At 41.8% G+C, this 20,088-nt stretch overlaps 1 protein-coding gene across 1 annotated transcript in view; it reads right to left on the minus strand.

Moving 5' to 3' along the window:
- Positions 1 to 20,088, minus strand: part of CSMD1 (CUB and Sushi multiple domains 1) — a 1,433,388-nt gene that overhangs the window by 612,631 nt on the left and 800,669 nt on the right. Inside the window, exon 6 of the mRNA XM_065899861.1 lies at positions 8,913 to 9,025. Within this exon, the coding sequence (XP_065755933.1) occupies positions 8,913 to 9,025 (113 nt within the window). The remainder of the gene's footprint in view (positions 1 to 8,912; positions 9,026 to 20,088) is intronic.

The raw sequence follows: 20,088 nt of genomic DNA on the forward strand, positions 1-20,088 counted from the left end.
TGATTGCCCTGGTGATCAGCGAAGTTGAGCACCTTTTCATATACCTGTTGGCTGTTTGGGTGTCTTCCAGAGACTCCTGATTCTTTCTTCTGCTTGACTGCATCTGTCGTTGAAGCTCTTTATTGAGTTTTTTAGTTCATTCATTGCATTCCTCAGCTCCAAAATTTCTGTTTGATTCTTTTTTATGTTTTATATCTCTTTGTTGGACTTCTCATTTTTTCTTGTATCATTTTGCTGATTTCATCAAATGACTTATCCATGTTTCTTGTAGCTCATGGAGCTTCTTTAGAACAATTATTTTGAATTCTTTGTCAGTCAATTCATGGGTCCCCATTCCACTGGGGCCATTTACTGGACGTTGATCACGTTCCTTTGGTGGTGGCATATTTCCCTGATTCTTTGTGATCCCTGTAGCCTTGCACAGTTGCCTGCACATTTAAGAAGCTGTCACCTTTTCCAGACTTTATGGACTGGCTTTGGTGAGGAAAGACCTTCACCTGCTGGAGGGGGCCGTGCTGGAATGTGCTGTGCCCCTGGGCCTGGTGGAGTGGAGGTGTGCTGCAGCTTCAGGTGTGTGGGGCAGGGACTCAGCTCAAATAGCTGTGATCTGTGATGTCGCCAGCCCTGTGGTCCTTAGTGCCAGGAGCTTCAGGACATCTGTGGTGGCTGTGAGAGCTACTGGGGTCCTCGGCAGCCCCTCCGGATCCAGCGGTAAAAGGGCCAGAGGCAGGTGTTGGTGGTGACTGGTGACGTGCATGCTCTGGATGCCAGGGCTGGGGTCCCCACGGCAGCACTGGCTGGGGTTCCAGCAACTGGGACAGAGGGGTTGGGACTCAAACAGCTGGAGTGTGCAGAGGAGAAAACCTACAGGGCTCTTTGGGGCAAATGTTGTATGGGGGTCACTGTGAATCTTCTGGCACTGGTTTCCTTAGGGTGGGGACCCCTGTGGGTCCTTCATGTGGTTGGGGTGCTGGTGGCTCTCCCTGTTCTCCTTTGCCTTGGAGGAACCTTCTGGGGAGGAGTTTCCTCTTCACCCCGAGCAGTGCCAGCCTGGGGGATGGGATGATGCAGGAAAAACGGAACTTCTTCCTGCCCTCTCCGTGGGGTTATTCTCAGGGTTTGTGCTCCGCTGTGCTGCTGCTGCTTCTCCTGAGTCTCCCAGAGCTGTATTTGTTCGCGGGTAGTTGGATATTATTGGCTTTCGGAGGCTGAGACCTCCTCCCCTGCCACCTTGGTGATGAAGTCTTTTCAGTTCTCAGTTTTAAAAAAATATTTGTAAAGTATCTGATGCTGGATCCGTAAGGAATGTTATCCCCCTTCCCTCACCATTTTCCCTCCAGGCAGTCTCCTCTCCTTGTCATCTTAAACTTATATGGCCAAGTTCCGACATTGTTTTTAGAAACGCCCATTCAGTCTGTGAATGCTCAACTTTCTGCCAATTTACATTTTTCAGTCTTTCAAAATGAATATGTTTGCTGATTACTTGCAGTCCATAGTTAAATCCATTAATGTTTAAACTCCTATATTGTGAGGTTGTACCATATGGTGTGATATTAATTTTAGATGATTTCTTGTTTAAATTATTTTTACAAATTTAATTAATACCAATTATAACTCCCCCAAGACCCCAAATTTCTTGTTTCCCTTTCTTTCTATTGTCTTTGCTCTTCACCTCAGGACAGGCACATGCAGAGGTGGGAGAAGGTTCTAGAACTCTGCATGTGCACTGGGGCCCTGGGATGGAATGATGGGCAGGAAATGAGACAAAGTCGTATCAAGAGAGTCTTAACATCTGGCAGAAGAGAAGTGCCTGCAATCAGATCAACAAGTACCATTAGAGTACCTCATCAAATCTAAGATACCACTGATCATAGGATGCAGAATTATATACCACTGAGAAGGGGCCAAGGCAAAGTAGTGCCAAATACATGATCCTCCTTTTGGAGACATTAAAATGTGAAAATATTCTCATCTTGGATTCAATGTAATAAAGTATAAGGCTCAACTAATAGAACAGGAAGAAGGCTTCATGTTTATTGCGTAGAAATATTTTTTATTGACATTACTTGAAATAGGATTTATTACAGACGTGTTTTCCCAGAGCTATTTTTAAAGCTAATCTGTTTTGAGCATGACTTTAAATTTGCTATGAATAAACTTCCTGTTCATCATCTATAAAACATGACAATTTCTAGAGGAAGTAAAAAGACAGCATGGGTTCTTTAACAGAGCTAGAAAAAGTGAGCTTCTTATGAACGTTCAATTAGGTTTTTAAAAAATTTTTAATACCTATCATTTAAACTCTAACTAGTCAAAATGCACAAAGGACCACATCTACTCATTCCTTGAGTACCTGTTGCTAAGAAAATTATATGGCCATTATAAGCTTAAACATTATAAGCTTAAAACTATAAGCTTCCTGCCTCACACTAATTAGATTAAAATTAGCTAATGAAATAAAGCCTAAGAGTAATCCCTAAAGACTCATCTGGGTTATAACTTTATTTCACAAGAAAAGACTTTGAAAATAGTTTCCTAGGCAAAGAAAATTGCAAATCATATAAAGGAGCTGAAGAAGGAACATTGAAAGGGCTCTGAGGGTGCAAAAAGTATTATTAAGTATTAAGTTATTGATCCGTATTTATCAAGACAATAGCAATAGAATTCATAGCCAATTGAGACAGAATGGGATATAATGTTATTCTTTTTCAATTTTTTAGCAATAAATAATGCAGACATTTTACCTTAGTGGCCATTCAGAGAAGCAGGTAAGTTGAAGAACTTCAAGAGGTATACAATGCTGACAGAAGTCTTTAACCAATAATGGCATTTCTCTAAAAACTAGAGAAAAATTAATGCCAGAACTCACTTTTATCTTCAGTATACTTGTAATTAAAATTCTCTTGGACTCTTCTGGTGTCACTGAATGAATCAATTAAATATAAAGGAATTTGCAAAAAATAGAACCACTTTTTCTAGAGTGAAAATGCAACAGAGGTACTAATTTCACTGAATTTAAATTTTATATTATTTTAGTTTTCCACAGTCACTGCTTTTTCAAAAGTTTTAAATGATAATTTTAATTATTTCAGTAGAGCACTTACTTCACATCCAGGTTGTGAGAATTTTTGTCAGTTAAGAAAATTGTAATCCAAGTGGGGTTTTCCAAGAAATATTTAAATAGGAAGTTTTAAAAAATAAACCTATTATTCTAATAAAACTTATAATCATGGTATCACCTACTATGCAGTCAGGACTTAATTTGTGGGGAGCATAAGCTGATTTAGCTTCCTTCACACTAAGGTCACACTAAGGAGGGGATCTATTCATGTGTGGTATGGTCCCCTTCCTTTTTATCACCACTATGAGATCTGAAACCTTTTGTTGGTCCTTGTCCTGGACACTAAAGACAGTGAACTGAGGAAGAGGTAGTTCTCATTCATCTACTGAGTAGCATAGAAGCCTCTTAGGAGCTTACACTCAGGTTTTTAAGTTTTTATTTTATTTTATTATATATTATTTTTGGCTGCTTTGGGTCTTCATTGCGGTGCGCGGGCTTCTCATTGCGGTGGCTTCTCATGCTGCAGAGCACGGGCTCTAGGCACGCGGGCTAGAGTAGTTGCAGCACGTGGGCTTGGTAGTTGCAGTGCATAGGCTCAGTAGCTGTGGCTCGCGGACTCTAGAGCACAGGCTCAGTAGTGGTGGCACACGGGCTTAGTTGCCCTGCAGCACGTTGGATCTTCCCAGACCAGGGCTCAAACTCGTGTTCCCTGCATTGGCAGGTGGATTCTTAACTACTGCGCCACCAGGGAAGTCCCCTTACACTCAGGTTTTAATCAGGATGTCAAAGGCTGGTCCAGGGCAATCTTGTGAATTAAAAAAAAAAAAAAAATCCTCGTTTGTTCACTATTTGTTCTTTTTTTAAAAAAATGTTTTTTTTTCTTCTTTTTCATCTTTTCTTCTTTTTCTCTTTCATAGTATAATTCTTTCTCTTTCAATCACTGGGAAATTTCATATAATCCCTATGTTTTGTTCACATCCAAGGAAGGAGCTGAAAAACTCATTTAGATTGAAGAATAAATGGTAGTAAAGCATATACTTTGACCTCTTACAGAGATTTTGCTTTATAAACGAAAATTTTAAACCGAGACTTAGGTAGAATCTCACATAGTCTCTCAAGCGACCTACCCCACTGATTACTAATGTCTGAAATCCTCATACTAAACCTAACATCCCAGAAATCACTTCAGCCGGTCCCGTTGAAAAGGCATGGCCAATCTCATTGTGAAGCTCAAATATTTACACCAGAGCTGCCCAATAAAATAAAGTGTGGGCCACAAATGTGACCGCTTATGTAATTTAAAATTTTCTAGTAGACACATTAAAAAAGTTTAAAAATATTTAAAATGATAAAAAGACATCATCTTTTCAACACACAATGTCTTATAGTCATTTATTTTCACACTGCCTTTGAAATCTGATGCCTTTTATGCTTACAGCTCATCTCTGTTTCAAACAGCCAGATTTTCTTTTTTTTTTTTGAGTATTCATTTTTAATGAGTAAAGGATAAGATACTGATAGTACCATGTGATCATACAGAAGCATGGCATTATTTTATTTTTAAATTTATATACAGTAAAATTCACTCTTTTGGTTATACAGTTGTACAAAATTTAACAAAAAGTAAAGACTCATCAACTATCACCAGAAAACAATAAGCACAATGCTTCCATGATATTAAAAAAAAAAAAGCCCTGCACCTTTGTAGTCAGCTCCTCTCCTCACCCTTAATCCTTGACACCACTGATACTATCTCTATTTAGTTTTGTTTTTCCCAGAATATCATTAAGGTTAATCATGTAGTGTGTAGCCTTTTAAAATTACACATTGTATGCAGTTGAGATTCATCCATGTCACTGCATTTCTCAATAGTCCATTCTTTTTCATTACTGAGTAATATTCTATTATGTGGTTATACGACATTTTTTTTTAACATCTTTATTGGAGTATAATTGCTTTACATTGTTGTGTTACTTTCTGCTGTATAACAAAGTAAATCAGTTCTACCTGTACATATATCTCCATATCCCCTTCCTCTTGCATCTCCCTCCCACCCTCCCTATCCCTCCCCTCTAGGTGGTCACAAAGCACCAAGCTGATGTCCCTGTGCTACGCACTGCCTCCCACTAGCTATCTATTTTACGTTTGGTAGTGTATATATGTCCATGCCACTCTCTCACTTCGTCCCAGCTTACCCTTCCCCCTCCCTGTGTCCTCAAGTCCATTCTCTACATCTGCATCTTTATTCCTGTCCTGCCCCTAGGTTCTTCAGAATGATTTTTATTTTTAGATTCCATATATATGTGTTAGCATACAGCATTTGTTTTTCTCTGACTTACTTCATTCTGTATGACAGTCTCTAGGTCCATCCACCTCACTACAAATAACTCAGTTTCGTTTCTTTTTATGGCTGAGTAATATTCCATTGTATATATGTGCCACATCTTCTTTATCCATTCATCTGTCAATGGGCATTTAGGTTGCTTCCATGTCCTGGCTATTGTAAATAGATCTGCAATGAACACTGCGGTACATGACTCTTTTTGAATTATGGTTTTCTCAGGGTATATGCCCAGTAGTGGGATTGCTGTGTCATATGGTAGTTCTATTTTTAGTTTTTTAAGGAACCTCCATACTGTTCTCCATAGTGGCTGTATCAATTTACATTCCCACCAACAGTGCAAGAGGGTTCCCTTTTCTCCATACCCTCTCCAGCATTTATTGGTTGTAGATTTTCTGATGATGGCCATTCTGACTGGTGTGATGTGATACCTCATTGTAGTTTTGATTTGTATTTCTCTAATGAGTGATGTTGGGCATCTTTTCATGTGCCTCTTGGCCATCTGTATGTCTTCCTTGGTGAAATGTCTATTTAGGTCTTCTGCCCATTTTTTTAATTGGGTTGTTTGTTTTTCTGATATTGAGCTGCATGAGCTGCTTGTAAATTTTGGAGATTAATCCTTTGTCAGTTGCTTCATTTGCAAATATTTTCTCCCATTCTGAGGGTTTTTTTCATCTTGTTTATGGTTTCCTTTGCTGTGCAAAAGCTTTTAAGTTTCATTAGGTCCCATTTGTTTATTTATGTTTATTTCCATTTCTCTAGGAGGTGGGTCAAAAAGGATCTTGCTGTGATTTATGTCGTAGAGTGTTCTGCCTATGTTTTCCTCTAAGAGTTTTATAGTGTCTGGCCTTATATTTAGGTCTTTAATCCATTTTGAGTTTATTTTTGTGTATGGTGTTAGGGAGTGCTCTAATTTCATTCTTTTACTTGTAGCTCTCCAGTTTTCCCAGCACCACTTGTTGAAGAGACTGTCTTTTCTCCACTGTATATTCTTGCCTCCTTTATCAAAGATAAGGTGACCATAGTGCATGGGTTTATCTCTGGGCTTTCTATCCTGTTTCACTGATCTATATTTCTGTTTTTGTGCCAGTACCATACTGTCTTGATTACTGTAACTTTGTAGTATAGTCTGAAGTCCAGGAGCCTGATTCCTCCAGCTCCATTTTTCTTTCTCAAGATTGCTTTGGCTATCCAGGGTTTTGACAGAATATTTACATAGATATTAAACTAGCTTTTAGTAGACACTGTGTGTTTTCACTATTATTATTGTTCTTGCTGGTTTTCTAGATTGCTCTTTTACTCTGCTTTTCTTTTTAGCAATTGTGTTGGTAATAACAACAGCGTTTTTTCCCCTGAGTTTGTCTGGTTGAAATAAAGTACAATACAAATTGGGGCTTCCTGATGTTTAATCCCGGCAGAAAAAAAAGGGAAAATTTACAGGAATAACACACTTTCCTACAGGACAGGAAGCTTTCCCCTCATTTGTCCTCAGAGTGAAAATATTGAGGCCTCTCAGCTGCAAAGTCAGGGCAGTGTAGTGTCCAGAGGAGGTGGTCAGTGGGACAGCTGCCAGGGGCTCTGAGAGGCTCATCCTGAGCCATCACTTGCCTCCTGCCTTCCTCTGCCCTCAGGCTTGTTCTAGAATCAGCAGGAAGGACCACCCATAGCTTCTATTCATGGGTGATGTTCTGCCCTCAGGAGCCAGAAAAATTCTCATAATGCCTTCCCTCCTGGCGCTGACACGTGCTCTCTGTTATGTCACAAAAGGATGACATCCCCGTACTGAATCTGACCTTCCACGTATGGTCGGCTGAGATTCAGCCTTAGACATGACCCCTCCCGTGATACAAGGCCTGAGGTGAATGAAACAAAAGGCAGCTCCCTCCCCCCATTTAGTCTTGGACTTGAACTTCAAAGTCAGCCTGAAGAGGTTTCCTCATGTATCACTGTTAAGCCATGTTTACCCCTCCTTATATTTTTGCATCTTTTTATCTCTTGGGACTTATGTACAGATTTTTCTAATCACGGCTTATATATATCATCAATGGCTGATATGTCTAAACTATTCCAATTGTTTCTTATATCTACCAATTTAGAGTATCTTCAAACTTGATATTCTATTTTTCACCTTTCTTCCAATCACTGGTACAGATGCCAAATCCACTGATCAGGTTTAGAGGATGATGCCTAGAAATTTTTCTGTAGTTCCATACCAATCAATTAATCAGGACCTTTGGAGAAGATCACTCACCAGTTTAGAAATAATGCTATAGATCTACCTACCTGCCTGTCTGATCAGTCAGTTGTTATTCCAAATAGTGATCTACGATGGCTTTAAATCAGGGATAGACGTATCTGTTGATGTGCAGTAATATGGAGAAGACTCAGAATTTCCTACGAGACTGAGTGGTGTATTCCTCATCCCCCACCACTATATCACCTAGTGACCCCAGTCCCCACTGATATGTCCTTTCCATACCTGTTCTCCTATAACTACAGTTAGAATATGTGGCCTTGAAAGATAAAGGCACACAAAGGCAGGTATGGGAAGAAAAAGATTGGCCTTGCCTGGGTCCCAGAATAAGTGAAAACAAATTGCTGTGACTCTTACCAAGCTTCAAGGCAGTATATTTGCAATCCAAGGGCTTTCCCGCAGCATCGGAAGAAACTGAGGCGTGAACCATGCTCCTTATGAATAACATGCATTTTGGTGAAATAAAATTGTCCCTGGACTCCAACTCAGGCACGTTCCGTGAGGGTTCACAGGCCCCAAGGCTCCCAGTGGCAGATAAAACTCAACACATGTGTCCTCCTCAGCATCATCTGTATTTAAATCCCTGAAGATTACTCTTATTTTTTTAACTTCTTGCCCAAAAGGACAGAGTGAAGGCATTACGGATTTTAAAATGTGTTTCGGATAGGAGTCATTCAGAGCCACTTGTTGGAATATTACTAAAACCTCCTTAAGTGGCTCCCGTGATTCTCTTTCTGTTCCATCTTTCATGGGAGCTGTTTACAAATTGTCTTTCTGATCTGCTAGTTTCTGGAGCACGGGGGTTGTCATAATTTCCTCACTTTGTGGTCCCAACTTCCCTGTGGCAAGTGTTCAGGGAATTCTGCCTTAATTGAACTGGCATTCTCACGGCCATGATTTGGGGAAAGCTAGAGAAGTTTGCTTTCTGACGGCGCCATACTAGTTTTATTTGCAGATGCATGTGGAATAGTTTCCATCAACCTTTTCACAGTGTTGATAACAATTATTGATTATTAGAAACATATAGGAGACTATTCAATACTCTCCAGGAATAAACCCTGGAAATTAGAGAGAAAGAGAAAGTTTCAGAATCAACCCTACATACTATTGACTACAGACTCTCTGTTTTACCCGGCTACAAACAATCTGCCATGTCTGTTTTGAGGTCCCCTTATGTGTAAATCACTAAATCAGGTAGTTGCATTTATGCGGTGTGAATACATTTTTTTTTTTCTTATAAGATGGAGCCTTCTTACCTTGAAACTGAGCATTAAATCCTTTCCGTCGATGGTTACTGTCCGATGTGAAATGGAGTCGTAACCAATTCTTGCTACTGATAACAGGAGAAGGGAGGTTCATGCCCGTCAGCCTGGAAGAGAGAATGAAGAAAATCTGTCTTGTAAACCAGCAGCGCAAATGTCCCATCTCAAACCCGATTTTACAACTGAGCGCCGACAGTCTTTATGTAGAGTTGCCTAAAACAGACGCCATTTATTAGCTGCATTTCCACATTGAAGCACTTCAGGTAATTTCATCTTTGCCCACAAAGGAATGCTATATTCATCCTTGATGGAATAAAGGCTTTCACAAATATTGGATGTTTTGATTCTTCTTTATTAATGATCATTAAATGAGCAGATATTCTTTTGATCTCTTATTTCTTCTTATCAGGACCTCGATCATAATGAATTACAAAAGGAAAAGATAGGCAAATGATACAAGTCTGCCCTTCACTATTTGAACACTTGGCAATTCGGTTTCACCTGAAGTCGACTCAGATAACTGATAACATCCAATGTTTCCAGGGCCTCATCTGCAGATTCACAACCTGGGCCTTTCCTACTCAAGTGAAGAAGAGGGATGTTTATGAAATTAGTGACAAGAACTGTCAAAGAGATTCAACATGGAATAAAATCATGTGGGAGTAAAGTAGTATATTAAACAAAATTAAATCTTTCAAAAGTAAGACAGGATCAATCTCTGGTTAAGCTGTTGAAAATATCCAGTCCACTTACAATGTGCGCTCTGGTTGTCAGAAAAAGCAAGTCATTTACTTCCTACTATTGAATACTTTGTGTCATTACTAAGGAGTGCGTGCCTTCTCAGGCAGAGGAGCTCTTGATGGTTAGAGATGATGTGATGCGTTCCATTCTGGACAGTGGTCTAAGTACCACTGGATTGGCTGCTTCAGACAGACGATTGTGTGTTGGCTCCACTTGCACTAGTTGAGGCACTATATCCCTGGGTTATCTTTTCTGAACCTTTTTCCAGTCTGTAAAATGGACTTGAAAAGACCTAGATCAAGGTGTTTAAAGAGATGGTACAGATAGATGAACGTGTAAATGCTCCTAAAGCTACTTGCGTGGGGTTACACATTGTATAATTATTTTGCATCTCAGCTGTAAAACTATTCTCAAAATGATGCTTATTCGTGCAGATGATATGTCAGGGATCCACAAATTGCCCTGGAGCTGAAACTGGTGGGGCCCTTTGCGGGCTGGCTGGCGATTTCCACAGCTGGAAACCGTACTCTATGCCTGGAATTTGCTAGGCACGGGTGGGCTGTGTAGAGCATTTCCCTAATTACTCCTACTTTTACCTGGAGGAAAAGCTGCATCCAGTGAAATATGTAGGCAAGCTTCCTGATGTCAGGGTGCTCAGTTTCAACTCTCAGGTTTAAAAACGTGCGGTATCCATTCAAAGTGAAAAGCCAAACCTTAACTGGAACTAATTGCAACAGTGTTTGTGTCACTGTTTGAAATAATCTTCTGTAAGAGGAAATACATTACTCAGATCTTACTCTTTGCTTGGATTTATGTAGCACCGACTGGTGAAGCTGGACACGACTGATTCCAAAAAACATTTCATCATTCTAATATTTTTTTTGAAGGCTCCTTCCCCCACCTTTCTTTTCCTGGTGAGATTACGTTACAACTTCTATTAGAAAAAAGTCACATACCTCTTTGCCTAATACTGACAATGGCCAAGAGAGAAGTAAATTCTGGATTCAGAAACCCACATTGATCCAGCTCACCTATATCTACTTACTAAAATTTTTATAACTGAAATCCACGTTTATTTTGCTGTTGCTTTAAAAATATTGTTTATCCTTAATTAGATTCTCTTGGAGTGGTTCTGATTCCAAAAACTAGGTGGAGTTACATTTTAGTTCCATATCAACATTAGCAATGCACATAAACAAATCCCCCTTTCACTGCCATATCTCCCAAATACTTACCTACCAAAAATGTCAGTTTTGTGTTAGTGGACAAACTTGAACAATAAAGAGCCAGATAGAAATAGTTTAGGGTTTATGAGTCACATCGTCTCAGTTGCCATTGTTCACCTCTGCGTTTGTAGCCCCAAAGCAGCCCTGTGTGATATGCTCCAACAACACTTTACTTACGGACACGACTTGCATTTCATGTAATTTTTCTGCATAACAACATATTACTCTTTTTTGATGTTTTTTCAGCCACTGAACAATGTAACAACCATTCTTAGCTTATAGGCCAGATTTGACCTGTGGGCCATAGTCTGCTGATTTTTGCTTTATTATATATGAGGCAGTTTGTAAAATATTGAGTAAGGAAGATAACTAGACGATGTATATCAAACTAGTGTATATATTCAAAAAATGCATAATTCCTGTGCAGATTTCTTTTATATAGAATCAAAGGTGAGGATTTAGTAACAATTATATAATTTATTTCCCGTGGTTAGAGCCAAGCCATGCAAATGAATCAGACTCCAGAGTGAATTAACATGCATGGATTTCTTGACTTGGCTGTGTGAGTGCAAAAAATATTCACGTCCTCTGTTTTGGGGGGAACATGGGGGCAGGTAATTGTTCCATATAAGACCTATCCTTGGAACTGTGAGTTGTTCTCTCACCTTCCTTAGCGCAGGGGCTAACCTTAGAGATGCCATTTAACAGAAAGATCATATTACAAAGTCAGTCATTCCTCCATTACAAGCAAATTTAAAGAAAGTTGACTAATATGGAAGCCAGCGGATGGTAAGGCAGATTTACTAAGATCCTGGATGATTCAGATAAGGTTTAGAGGTAAAGAAATTCAACTGAATACCTTTGTGGTAATGGCTCCCAAAGTGTCCACAGCCTAATTTCCACAGTCTGTGACTATGTCACCTTACATGGGAAAAGGGCACTTTGATGATATGATGAAGTTACAGATTACCCTGGATGATGGGGTGGCCCAATGTAATCAGAAAGATCCTTAAAAGTGAAAGGTGGAGACAGAATAAGACAGTCAGAGGGATATCTGTGAAATCGAGTCAGAGTGAGGCTTGTGCAAACTCCACAGGTGGTCGCTGACCTTGATGATGGAGTTAACGGTCATGGACCAAGGAACGAGGGTGACCTCTAGAAGATAGAAAGGGCAAGTAAGTGCATTCTCCCATAGAGCCTCCAGAAAGGACACAGCCCTGATGACACCTTGATTTCATTGCAGCAAAACCTGTATAAGATTTATAACCTGTAGAACCATAAGATAATAAATTTGTATTGGTTTCAGCCATCAGGTTTGTGTTAATTTGTTACGGCGGCAATGGAAAACTACTACAGCCTTTTAATATGTGTATCCTACTTTTCATTCGAAAACAGTCCTGAAAGAAAGTCCATATGGTAGAAACTGTCATCACTGTATACCTGTTAATAACCTTAGAGAACCAGTGCAGTTTAAACCCTGTCCGTAATTATCAACAATTGAACGTCTATCATTGTTGCAGTGAGATCTCCTACAAGTCCTCTACAATTCTTAGCTGTATTTCTTATAAATCTGTTGGAATTGGTTTTCTAATAAATAAATAGTTTGGGAAGTGAGAGGTAAATTATGGGGCAATAGTGGACTTGACATTGTTAGAACAAGATAGAAAGCAGAACCATTTTTAAGAGAAAAGAGGAAATGATGGCATAACAAATACCTTTGTCTGTTAGCTTACAATATACTGACAACGTTTTTATCCTAAGCATATAGAAACAAATGGCCTGGTAAAACCAAGCAAATCAAAGATTTCTGGGCTTATAAAATAAAGGAGGATGGTGAGGAAAAAAAGAACACCTCAATGTAATCAGCTGGGAAAAAGTCTTTCTGAGGAACTAGTAGATGTATTTCATTTCTGGAGCATCTCAAACTGGGTCAGGAAGCTCATCAAGCCCAACAATGTGGATACTGAGCAGTCCCTACAGATATGGCTAAAGGTGTCAGTAGTTCCCAACATTTGTTTCAATAATGCCAAATTAAGCGATTTAATCCATTGGCAAATTCATTTCTTTCAAAGGATTCAACCAGGTATTGCTTCTGCCACAGAAACGGAATTGGGTCATTTGTAGAGACATGGATGGACCTAGAGACTGTCATACAGAGTGAAGTAAGTCAGAAAGAGAAAACAAATACCATATGCTAACACATATATATGGAACCTAGAAAAATGGTACAGATGAACCGGTTTGCAAGGCAGAAATAGAGATACAGATGTAGAGAACAAATGTAGGAATGCCAGGGGGGGAAAGCTGTGGCGGGGCTGGTGGTGTGATGAACTGGGAGATTGGGATTGACATGTACACACTAATATGTATAAAATGGATAATTGATAAGAACCTGCTGTATAAAAAATAAATAAATGAAATTTAAAAATAAATAAATGGGGCTTCCCTGGTGGCTCAGCGGTTGGGAGTCCGCTGGCCGATGCAGGGGACACGGGTTCGTGCCCCGGTCGGGGAAGATCACACATGCTGCAGAGCGGCTGGGCCCGTGAGCCATGGCCACTGAGCCTGCACGTCCGGAGCCTGTGCTCCGCAACGGGAGAGGCCACAACAGTGAGAAGCCCACGTACCGCAAAAAATGAATGAATGAATGAATGAATGAATGAAGATCTCTCACGGGATCCTTAAAGTTAAGACGATCGTCTTTGAGCCAACATAGAACCGTCCAGGCTGTTCCATTTTCTTCAAATAGCTTTACCATAAATTCTGTGATTCTATTTTGAATATATCCATAATGTCTTTTTCCACTTAACCTCCATCAGCTCCTCTTTCCCCCTTTGCGACATAAAGGGGCCCAGCACACTGTTCTTCCCAAACATCACGCCCTGTGTCCGTGACTCATCTGTTTACTTATGTAAATTGAAAGCTGTAGACTTGAGTCACCAAGATAGTGTTCTGAAATGCATTGGGAAAGGCTACAGTTTTCTCAGAGAGCTCTTTTTGAGCACTCCTCTGACATTAAGCCAGACTTCTTAAGTCTTTAGGAAATCATCACACAAATCTCTGGGGGTTCCTTGGTGGTTAAACCTCTTTAACGGCGATGACTAAGAAGCCGGAAAGCATTAATACCATCAACACGGACTGTAAATTACCCAGCCTCCCTAAGGAGACTAAGGAATTTAATAAATCTGTTACTTTGAAGAGACTCATTGCTTGTCAAGTTGGGGAGAAAGTCATCTGGAAGCTGTGCTGTTTCTGTGCTCTTGTGGACATTTAATCCGAGTGTGGGGCTTCACTTATCTCTGTTTTGTCAAAATTAACTAGAGTAATCTGATCAAATGAAGTTTTCCTGAAATGCCGTATTTCTAATTGGGTGAAATCTGCTGTCTTGTGAATACATATACATATTTTACATTGAGTTTCTAATGCTGCCACCGTAAGCCTTATTTGGGGCACTGAAGAAAATAACAACGGAAGTAAAAGGTAGTCCTTACCTTGGAAGAATAGAAAAAGCAATGAAAAAAAGAGCTATGTAAGTGCGTGGACATACACAAATATGTGTACACCAGATACACAAGCATGTACATATACACACACAATAGTTACATATTTACATACAGATATTTCTAGAAAGTTATTCCAAAGGTTTTACACACACACATATACCCTCTTGGAAAAACAACTACGACTACAAAACAAAAACAAAAAAACACCCACCGCCTATTCAAAAGCAGACCACGGAAGACTTCTCCGTTAAAAGTTCTTCCTTTCATCAAATTGATACTTTCTAATAGACTTTTCTTTCACCCTCTTGGCATTCATGGTTAGCTCTCATGAAGATCTTCTCTCTTGGACAACAATCTCTCTGTCTCTGTCTCTGTCTCTCTCTCTCTCTCTCTGCCTTTTTTTCCTCCAGGCACTTTTGAAGATTCTATCATTATATTGTTATTATACACCCATGGCTACACCCTTCCCTCTTGGTAATTTTACCCACCCTAGGGCTTTAGCATCATCTTTCGCATTCTCTGTGTGCCTCATACCTCCTATGCCTTTTGCAAAAATAATTTATAGATCCTGGAGCCCCTGGTGCTCCCTCCAGGATGGGACACCCATCCTCCCAGGCTCACACTCTCCCCTTGCTTCCACTCTGGCATGAACTTGACTTCATTGTGCCCACATGTAGAGCCATTGCTCCTTCCCTGCTCAGGGTCTTGACATGCGCTGTTCTCTCGCATGTACCCCACCACCCGCTTCCTCTCCATTTGCCTGGTAAGACTGGGTGTCCTTTAGAGCTCAGTTGATATGTCACATTCTCAGGGAAGACTGACCTGACCACGTAGGTGAAGCTGTTTCTCCCTCCTTCTGCCCTCTCCTCGCTCCCTAGTTTATCCTTTGCAGACATTTCAAATTAGTGACGACCTGGTCTCTTGTGTGGTTATTTACTGGATGGGCATCTTTCCTGTGACACATGAAGCTTGTGTTACCATCAGTGTCTCTCTAGCACCCGGTAAAGTGCTGGGCAGTTAGTAGAGGTTGAATATACATAGGATGGGAAAATGGAAGAGGTAAGTTTAAACACTCCCAGGGTGCCTTACCCAGGTTCCATCTCGCAAAGTGAAGGCTACTCTGTACAATCCTTTATGTTATGATGCCAGGCTGGGTGTTTGTGACTTAAGATGCCTTCATGGGGTGAATCAGATCTCTTTATAGCATTAGAGGTGAGCAGAGTGGGTGGGGGGATGGTGCTGGGAGAGAGCGATGGTGTCATATCTACCCAGGACCCAGGCCTCCACACAGAACCATGCACGACTCTGAGGGGGCCGGTCACGCAGAATAGATTTGAACGGACTCCCCCGGTTTCATGCCCCAGCAACCCTGACTGGACATCCAGTCTCCCCTTAATTTAATAAACCCTCAGGAAACCCACAGAGACACAACTCAGCTGCCCCAGAAATGCCCTCAATACCCACCCCTGAGGCTGGCCTTTGGTAGATGTTTAGACCCTAGTTGCACCGGGTTCCGTGGATTTCTGGGAGCAGCAAGTTCTCAGATGGGTAACACTGGCCACACCAAAACAGGTGTGATTGCAGTGGATCCAAGGGAGGGATCAGCGTGTGTGCAGCACCCTCACCTCATAGCCATCTCCTCAACTTGAGGTTTGCACACAGCATCTGTCCAGTTGCTAAGTTGGCATTCAACCCTGCAGTGTTCATTCCTCTAACCCAGCACTGCCCAGGTTCTCGCCCAAACCCTATCACCTCTAATTGTGCTGTGGAAAAGGTCTCTTTAATTGTGCGTTGCTTTCCTGCCCCTCCCTACTCAAATCCACTCGGTGTAACCCTGACATGAACTGCCCTAAATACAACCCAATTCAACATTTATAAACAAACATCCTAGGCACCAAAGATACAGCTGTCAGCAAAATAAGATGACCAGAATCTCTCAGAGAAGAGTGACCTCAGGGTAAGCATCGCCAGATGGAGAACACGGGTCACGATACACATCCACAATAGGGCTTCCAACTCTTCTTGGCAGAAGACCCTCCTGGAAATGCGACATCTGAGTTGTGACTTGTCAGGTGAGTTGCTGGACTGGGGACGACAATTTGAGAGCAGCAATTTCCAAAGTGCAGATTTGTGGAGATACCCAGGCCAAATCACAACTCACAGGCACTTTCCTAAAAATACTCCAATGGCTCCAAATCACTCTGAGAAGAATCAACTTTCTTGGCATGAGATTGAAGATGCTTCATGGTATGACTCTGACCATGTCCTGCCTTCTCTCTCTTTGTGCCCTTTCTGGAATTGCTCCCTAAATCATCTTATACCTTCATGCCTCCCTGACTTTGAGCTGTCCTCTCCCATCCAGAGCCCTTTGGCTGACATTTGCCTGTTTAAATTCTCAGATTTCAAAGCTTTTGTAAAAGATATCCCCTCCAAAAACCTTCTCTTCTTATCTCAGGTAGAATCAACCGTCCTGTGTTCATAATCTTTTAGCACTTGACCCATATATGTCTATGGAAATTATAAGAGCCCATCTTGTACTTTTGATGTTCATATCGATGTCTGCTTCCTCGAATGAACTGTGAGTCCCCTGAGGGTACACCTGGCACCTTGTTAATTGCCCTCATCCTGGTACTTTGCATACACAGGAGTCTCAATAAATCCATTTTAAGTGGTTTCTATGCTTCTGTTTTTGCTCCTGAAAGAGCAGCACGGCTTGAGACTATAAAAAGTTAAGAGCATTAAGAGAAGGCCATTCTTATCTTTTCACGCACGGTGATTTCCTGCCAGTGTCGTGATCTGCCGAGTGTGAATGCCAGAAGGATCAGCTCTGGCATCTTCTTTTTGTTCCATCTATGGCATCCAAGGGGTCCAGAGCAGTAATACAGGCCTCACTGAAGCCAGCGAGAACATCCATGTGTGTCAAGGAAGGAGCAAGTGGTGTGCGATGGACCCTATTAGAGACGGGGCAAAGGAGCCCAGCCCAGACAGGAGGGATTGAGAGCAGGTCATAGACACATCCAGGGCTTCAGCAAACCAGGCATTAGGCATTAACCCAGAGGTCAAGCAGAGAGAACCATTTGGGAGAGAATGGGACAAATCCTGTCCTCTAAAGCTTAAGGACTAAATGTCAGGCAGTAGCTCGGAACGAAGCCCGGGAAATGGCCCAGACGGATGGTAATAGGATAGACGGTCAAGAGACAGTATTTCTCAGTGGAAAGTCCTTTGGGCCTCTCGTCCACCCCAGTGACCTAGGAAGGAGGTCAGCAGGGAATATGGCTGCAGCCCAGGGGCATGCTTTTCCCTCGTGGCCTGAGGGGTGGTCACACCCACCAGAAACCTGCACAGTGGGGGGGACACCGTTCACAGGTGACATGAGGTCACGTCTGTACCAAATATCTCTGTTGCAGCAAACTGGTCTGGATCTGAGTCGATGACTTGGGAAAAAAAACTCCAGTGTATGTCCCTCATCCCCGGCTCCATCTAATATGCTGGCGGGTTCTTTTAGTGCCACCTGCAGAGACAGGCATCTGAGGTTTGCCAACAGGAAACGAGGTTTTTTGCCTCCTGTACCACCTGGACTTTTAAAAGAGCCAATAGTTGGCTGTAGGCGTGGATGCACATCCATATGATTTGTTGATTATTAAAAAGACATTATCTACAAACAGATTTCTATAATAAATGCACATAGGCGATACTCCAAGACTGTCAATAAAAAAAAAAAAAACCCAAAAAACAAAATGACATTTAATTACTGGATCACTCACCATTTTCTCTTTGATGTTATTTTTAGCAATATGTATTATTTAAGACACTACAAAAATATTTTTTCCCTTAATCTTGAGGTAAAATGTTATCCTAGCCCATTTCAAGGGTCTGAAATGTCTCTCTTTTTATTAGGAAACTTTTTTCCTCACTTGATAAAATGACATTGCCTTATGCCACTAGCTGGTAAGATCCACCCCCTCCCTGATGCTGCTACATTCTTGGTGGCAGGAGGGTAGGAGATGAGCTGTCCCTAATTGCACGGGACCCAAGGTACAGTTCTGATACGCAAGATCACCAGAATCGGGGGCACATCTGACAGAGGCACACCTGTGTCGCCGTCCGGCTGCTGCAAACCTGGTTACTGTTCACACAGGAACACACAGCCCTTGGGTTCGGTCTATGGCTGCTCCTTCCCAGGTGGTCTGATCTGTGCTTGTCACCTTCATCTCACAAGTGCCATCATAGCAAGTGAGCTCCCTCCACCCACGGCTCTGCATTGAGGTCCAGGGGCAGCTGGAGCCTCATGGAGGCTACCCCATGCTTTCTCCCTCACCTGCAGACTCTGGGAACCTATAGTCATTACGAACACAGACTCTGGAGCCACCCTTGCCTGGACTCATGCCCCTCCCAGCTGGGTGACCTCAGGGATTGACTCACCTGAACCTCCAGCCTCCTCTGTGTGAAGAATCACACACACACACTGCGGACTGGACACTCCTGGTCGCCTCGCAAGAACCCTTTCCTACTTTCCCGTCCTAAAAAAATTCAGTTTTGTTCTGAAACCCACTTCTACCCTAGCAGCAATGAGATTCAGGGAAAGACGATTGCTTGCTGAACTTATACGTGGATACCTATCTATCTATCTATACATATATACTCACAAAACACACTCATATGTATGCAAGTTATATATGTGATATATGACATATACTGTGATATTGTTGTATTATGTAATATATACGCAGGTCTCTGTCTACCTATATATCATCATAAAAAGTTTCCAAACATGTCAACTATTTTCTATTTCACATTGATGAGACCAATACTGCCTCAATTTTTCAAATGTATTTATGACCTTCCACATGCCAAACCTTGTGCAATGTGCCAGGAATATGAAGTGGAATAAGTCCTTGTCTCTGACTTCACATGGTTTACAGTCAATCTAACTGAGGGTGTTATGGGCTGATTTGTGGCCCCCAAATCCATGTGTTGAAGTTCTAAGCACAAGTACCTCAGGATGTGAGTGTGACCCACATGACGGGTGTTCTTATAAGTAGAGGAGATTAGGATACAGACACGCACAGAGGGAGGACCATGCAAAGACACAGGGAGAAGACGGATGTCTACATGCCAAGCAGAGAGGCCTGGAACACATCCTGCCCTCATGGCTGTCAGAAGAAAGCAAACCTGTTGACACCTTGATTGCAGACGTCCAGCCTCCAGAATTGTGAGACAATCAATGTCCATTGTTTAAGCCCCGCAGGGTATAGAACTATCCTCTGGTAGCTCTAAACTAAAACAAGGAGTCCCATAAGTAAGCCAATGACTGTGCTGCAGGAGGAGGGCTGTGTGATGTTGCCCCAGCAAGCCTGCTTGCTCAGGAGGTGGGAACTCATCAGACTGTAGGGTCACGACATCAGGGAGGGCGTCCTGCAGGTGGCAGTGCATAAACACTCAGGATAAAGAAATAAACAGAGAAGAAGGGGAGACTCGGTGTGAACCTGGGGGATACAGATGTCTAAAGGCGAGTCAAGAAAAGTGTCCTCCAAGGTGATGGAGAGGGACTGAGCAGCAAGAGAGGAAAATTGACAGCCCAGAAGTTAAGGGAAAAGGGAATATTCAGGAAGGATGATTGCTAGTTTCTCAAACCTCAAAGGGCCAATTCCGACCTGGCAGAGACGTGCTTTGGTGTTCGATGACCCAGTGAAAACCAGT

The sequence above is a fragment of the Phocoena phocoena genome, chromosome 21, assembly GCF_963924675.1.
Source record: "Phocoena phocoena chromosome 21, mPhoPho1.1, whole genome shotgun sequence".
In the NCBI taxonomy this organism is placed as follows: Eukaryota; Metazoa; Chordata; class Mammalia; order Artiodactyla; family Phocoenidae; genus Phocoena; species Phocoena phocoena.